Source organism: Montipora capricornis, chromosome 11, assembly GCF_036669925.1.
Source record: "Montipora capricornis isolate CH-2021 chromosome 11, ASM3666992v2, whole genome shotgun sequence".
Taxonomy (NCBI): domain Eukaryota; kingdom Metazoa; phylum Cnidaria; class Anthozoa; order Scleractinia; family Acroporidae; genus Montipora; species Montipora capricornis.
Window position 1 is genome coordinate 19,757,403 of NC_090893.1, and position 6,353 is coordinate 19,763,755.

The 6,353-nt window shown below is 41.6% G+C and overlaps 1 protein-coding gene across 1 annotated transcript in view; it reads right to left on the reverse strand.

Annotated features, from left to right (window-relative positions):
* Positions 1–6,053, reverse strand: part of LOC138023179 (tetratricopeptide repeat protein 28-like) — a 6,228-nt gene extending 175 nt beyond the window's left edge. The window contains exons 1-2 of the mRNA XM_068870203.1: positions 2,582–6,053; positions 1–1,797 (exon numbers count right to left, since the gene is read on the reverse strand). The exon at positions 1–1,797 is cut by the window's left edge and continues 175 nt beyond it. Coding sequence (XP_068726304.1) covers positions 1,778–1,797; positions 2,582–6,053 — 3,492 coding nt within the window. The 3' untranslated portion in view covers positions 1–1,777. The remainder of the gene's footprint in view (positions 1,798–2,581) is intronic.
* Between the last annotated feature and the right edge of the window lie 300 nt (positions 6,054–6,353).

Genomic DNA, 6,353 nt, shown 5'->3' on the forward strand with positions numbered 1-6,353 from the left:
CAGTTTTCTTTTCTAAACCACATTAGAATTTTCATATGTTTATTTACAAAATAACTAGGCTATGACAATATCACCTCCTATTTGTCGATGATAGCTCATTACACCGCCCGTTTGGATTAAGGGTTTCCTACTTAGTATGCACTGGTCAATCTATGCATTGATCGTAAACTCCCAACTAGTTCAGGGCCATCATGACTGAAATGGTTTCAACTTTTGAGTTCAACATGCATTTAACAAAGTGAAGCGGATTTTAGGCAGATGTTGAAATCAAAAACAAAACTTGTGAGGAGGCCGTTGAAATGGGTTTAACATCGCAACAACAATTGAGCTAACATGTTGATTGCGAGGAACTACGAACAAGAAACCAGATTCTCCCGTCCAATTACGGCCACCTGAGAGCATGCGTGCGTTCTACAAAATGTTGAGCGAACTGTTGAAACGGCTTCAACTCCATCTAACATTTTCTAGAACAAAATAAATATTGAATCGATGTTGAATAAAGGTTTAAATCAGTTTAGATTTCAAACAACTCGCTTTCAACATTATTACCATTTCAACAATGTTGAGCGAGTTGTTCAAACACTCCTAACATTTGGTGGAACAAAATGTTGAAGCAAAAGTGGAAACCGTTTGAATGGGCCTCAAGACTCGTTAAACGTTGAATGCATATTACTAAAGAGATCAAGCATCACTCTTATTTCCTAGCTTTTAACCTTCTGGGCCCAGTTGTTCGAAAGACAATTAACTTAATCCAGGGTTATCGTAAACTTTTGTTTCATGTTTTCACCTTTTTGGTGAAAGTTTCTTTTGACTATTTTTGTTTTTCAAGATTGCCTTCCTCTAATCTAACGTTTTGCCAAATATCAGCGTTGAACAGCATTTGGGAATAGAGAAATAAACTCCTTGGTTAATTTTTAATCTGGGATTAGCGTTAATCGGCTTTAGAACAACCGGGCCCTGGAAGTTTCCTTCAACCTGAAGTTTGCCCGATACAAAATTCTATTCATTTCACCTCCAGTGTAGACTAATTACGAGGTAGGTCAGGTAACTTTCATCTCGTTATAAAATTCTAGATATTTGCCTCAGAAATCGCCCATTAAAAAAAAATATATATCTTGCCTTGGCCTTTCTGTGGCACTGCCTTAGAAAATCCACGTTTCTGTGTTAATTCCTATTTGTTTCATTCTGGAACCTTTTCCCGGATTTCTTGAACAGAAAAGTTCGAGTCTGAAAACTTTCTATAAATACTAATTACATGTAGGAGATCAGGTAATTTCTACTTTCTTAGTTTTTTAGCTTCTAAAATTTGCCCACGCCGCAGGCTACTTCAAAAAAAATTACGACTTTCAATAAATTTCGGGTGCATTGAAGAAAAAAATCGCACTGAAAACTCGCCATGATTCACGCAAATTGGTTAGATTATGTACTTCCACAAGACTGCCGCTGGCCAAACGTAGTGTTTTCGGAACGGTTTCCCAAAGAAATGCACGGATCATGAATCCACTCGGTCTTCAAATCAATAATCCATTTTCGGATTTTAGCAAAGATTCGCAAAAGCCGTTTTCGGATACAAAAATCCGAATTTAGATTTTCCAACAGAAGCGTACCCTAAGTCTACCAACATAGTAAAGAAAAAATTCGTATCTTTTGCCTGCCTTCACCATTAATGAGGTTTGAATGCCTCAACGCTTTCAATAACTCATATAATAATTATTAATCACTTATTGAAGTAAAGAAAACGGCAAACTGCCACATCAGAGTCCAAGAAGTGGCTTTCTCAACTTTCGGATCCTGTTTCTGAAAAAAAGAGAAAAAAGGAAAGAGAAAAAATAGTGGGTTAAATGGTGATTAGGAATTTCGTTGATTCATAAATTAATAAAGAAAATGTTTTCATCGATGACACTGCATGTTTGTACATAATTACATGTAATACAATGAAATGGGCAAGTGATCCTCTCACTTATCTGGACAATTTAAGTCCTTCTCAGGAACAGTTAAATGAGCCCAACAAAATGACCTGCTCCAAACTATGTGGCTTCATAGCTCAGTTGGTAGAGCATTGCACTTGCATCGAATCCTGTTGGAGCAACCTGAATTTTTTAGTTGCCTTAAATAGACAATTCCTTTAAATGTCCAGATAAGTCCGAGGATCACTTCTCCATTTCGTCTATAACCTCCCCTTCAAAATATACATTTCTTTCCGTCATTCATAATTGCGTGCCCTTATATACAATAGCAACAATTCCTATTCAACTAAGTGTCCCTCTGACATGTAAACCATACGACCTCAATATCCAACTTCACTTTACACAGGTAACCGGCGAGTAGCTATTTCGTTTCAGTGCATTGCATGGCTCAAACCGTTATATGCAGAAAGGAAAGTTTCCGACGCAATGAATGCAGACAAAAATTATTTTAGTGGCTGGCCTAAAAGCAGTTTCTGAAAGAACTACATTGGCGACCGATTTTGAAACTCTTTCTCTGCGAAGAACTTACTTGTTACTCTCCAAAACGTGGCAATTACAAACCTGTACTACGTATTTCTTTCCCGGAATAAAAATTAGATTCCAACAGCACTCACCATTCTTTTCAAATTCTTGTTGTCCAAATTCAAACGTAACATCATCGCCAATTAGCACAAATGGGGCCCAGTATTTTATGGCAGAATACTTCTCCGTCTCCCGAAGAGATTTCATACCATAATGAAGAGCTAAACTTGCACTTTTTCTATTTGCCAAGTGTCGATAGAAAGTTTTCATGAACAGCAAGGTTGCCTCATCATCGATTGCCCAGAGTGACACCAGGACAGACCGGGCACCAGCACACAGGAAAGCTCTGGCTATTCCCACAACACCCTCAGAATTGACCTCTCCCCGGCCACTGTGACAAGAGCTAAGAACAACTAGTCTTGCCCGAAGACCAACTGCATGAACATCGCTCATTGTTAACATGAAATCTTCCTTTTTGGGAATCTGGGAAGTGCGTTCAGGATTTGGGGCCAAAGCAATTTCTCCAAATTTTGAATCTCCATGTGCTGCAATATGGACTAAAACAGCTGGCTTCATTCTTTTCAGCACTTCAGCTTTCGTTGCATTTCTTCCAGTGAGAGGAGCGGTCTGCAGAAGTTCTCCAATCATCTCCACCTCTTTTATAGCGTATGGCAACTGTTCAGAAATGGGTTCACCATTTTCATCCGTAACTTCCTTTAACCACGGATCTCCCACAAGCAGAGCTTTGTTCGTACTGTACAAGTCGTCAGGTGCACTTGCGATCAGTTTTAAAGCAGTCAACGAGGGGACTGTACGGATCCTGACAGAGTCACTCAATGCAGAATAAGGAGCCAAGCAAAATGGTCCATCAGCAACAAAGATTAAGTCATCACACTGGAGCAAGTCTGCAATTGGACTGATTAAAACATCATACAAAGGCTGCAAAGAGTTATTATTAGAGAGGCTCAAAGACTGAAAGGTCTCTGCAACAGCTTCCCTACTGCAAGAGAAGTCTATGCGTAGTTTGTCAAGTGTGCGATTCTCGCATTGGACAGCAGCCCCAACGTTAATTTGTTTTAAGGTAGTTTCCAACAGTGAATCGGCACTTGCATTTTTTATTTCCTTTTGTCTAAAGATCAGCCCACTACCACTTCCCAGCAGCCAGAAACTTATCGTCTTTCCATCAAGTGCTGTGAAAACTGTTTGTGAAGGTAGATATTCTAATACTGCAGAGACAGTTTCCTTCGTTGCATTAACTGCGGAGGGAGGCTTTTCATCACCGCCAAATTTTACCTTCAAAATGTCTGTCAAAGCCTGTGCTCGTCCTTGCTCAGCAGCGTACAAAGCCTCATCAACTTCTTCATTCTTCAGAAAGCCTCTCCACAGAGCTGTGTACGCCCCTTGCTTTGTGTCACGAAAACATATTTTCCATGCATCTTCTGATTGAAGAAGACGCCTTGTTTCATCGAAGTGTTTTATGCTTAGACGGTGAAAATTAAGGGCTTTGCACAACGAGCCTGATAATTCATGAACACGACCAAGCCAATGGCAAGCAATTCCCTGTCCTACTGGATCCTCCGTTTCCTTGGAAATAGTAAGACTTCGTTCGCTAAAGAGAAGAGCAATTTCTATCTCACCCCTTATGGAATAAATGTTGCCGAGATTACCAATCGCCCTGCCCTCCTCGGCCATATCCCCAACTTCTTTTGCAATGCTAAGATCTTTTTCGTAATACTCTATGGCTCGCTTGAAATTGCCCAGACTGCCATAAGCAAGGCCGAGATTACCATTGGCACTGCCCTCCCCGGCCCTATTCCCTACTTCTTTAGCAATGCTAAGACATTGTTCGTGATACTCTATGGCTCCCTTAAAATTGCCCAGACAGTTATAAGCACAGCCAAGATTACCATTGGCAATGCCCTCCATGGCCCTATACCCTACTTCTTTTACAATGATAAGATGTTGTTTGTGATACTCTATGGCTCGCTTAAAATTGCCCAGACTGAGAGAAGAACAGCCGAGATTACCATAGGCCAAGCCCTCCCCGGACCTATCCCCTACTTCTTTTGCAATGCTAAGATATTGTTCGTGATACTCTATGGCTCGCTTAAAATTGCCGAAACTGTAATAAGCGTTGCCGAGATTAGCAATGGCCCTGCCCTCCCCGGCCCTATCCCCAACGTCTTTTGCAATGCTAAGATCTTTCTTGTGATACTCTATGGCCCGCTTAAAATTGCCCAGACTGCCATAAACACAGCCGAGATTACCATTGGCAGTGCCCTCCCCGACCCTACCCCGTACTTCTTTTGCAATGCTAAGACCTTGTTCGTGATACTCTATAGCTCGCTTAAAATTGCCCAGACTGTGATAAGCGTTACCGAGATTCACGTTGGCATTGCCCTCCCCGGCCCTATCCCCTACCTCCTTTGCAATGCTAAGCTGTTGTTCGTGATACTCCATGGCTCGTTTAAAATTGCCCAGACGGATATAAGCGTTGCCGAGATTACCATTAGCCAAGCCCACCCCGGCCCTATCCCCTACTTCGTTTGCAATGCTAAGATGTTTTTCGTGATACTCTATGGCCCGCTTAAAATTGCCCAGACGTTGATAAGTGTAGCCAAGATTACTATAGGCTTTTTTTTGCCCGGCCCAATCCCCTTCTTCTTTTGCAATGCTAAGATCTCTTTCGTGATACTTTATGGCTTTCTTAAAATTGCCCAGACTGTGATAAGCACAGCCGAGATTAGCAATGGCTTTGCCCTCCCTGGCCCTATCCCCTATTTCTTTTGCAATGCCAACATGTTGTTTGTGATACTCTATGGCTCGCTTAAAATTGCCCAGACTGTGATAAGCACAGCCGAGATTAGCAATGGCTTTGCCCTCCCTGGCCCTATCCCGTACTGCTTTTGAAATGCTAAGATGTTGCTTGTGATACTCTATGGCTCGCTTAAAATTGCCCAGACTACGGTAAGCGCAGCCGAGAGAACTATTGGCCCCGCCCTCCCCGGCCCTCTCCCCTACCTCCTTTGCAATGCTAAGATGTTGTTCGTGATACTCTATCGCTCGTTTAAAATTGCCCAGACCGTGATAAGCGTTGCCGAGATTACCATTGGCCAAGCCCACCCAGATCCTATTCCCTACTTTTTTTCCAATGCTAAGATGTTGTTCGTGATACTCTATGGCTCGCTTAAAATTGCCCAGACTGTGATAAACGATGCCGAGATTACCATTGGCATTGCCCTCCTGGTAAGGATCCCCTACTTCTTTTGCAATACTTAGTTGTTGCTCGAGGTACTTTCTGGCCTTTTTAAAATTTCCCAGACTGAGATAAATGATGCCGAGATTTTCACAGGCTTTTCCCTTTCCAGCACTGAAACCTATTTTCTTAAAAATCCTTAATGCTTCTGTGTAATCCCTCTTAGCCTGTTGAAAATAAGCCAAGCCATAATAATAATCGCCTAATTTCAAATATGCAATAGCCTCCCCTTTTCTGTTTCCCTCTTTTCTGGAAACGTTAAGCTCTTGTATATGCTGCTCAAAAATGTTCATCTTTTTGTCTGCCATTCTTGATTACACGAACTCTTGAGAACAAGGAAAGTCGTCAATGAAAGTGAGGGCGTACCTTGGAAAATACGAAAGAAGGCATGAGAAGTTCAATGCACTGACCACAAATGCTGCAGGTACGTAGCCAAACCAACACTAAAGAGACTGCATGTCATTATGTAACTAGCAAAGACAATTTTCTGCTGATGACCCTTTACTTCTTTTGTTGAGCTCTTTGTCTGATTTAAACTGAATTTGTAAAGCCAGAATTGCCGGGACAAAATAGACGTGTTTAAATGGCATAAATTTGTCCCATATCAG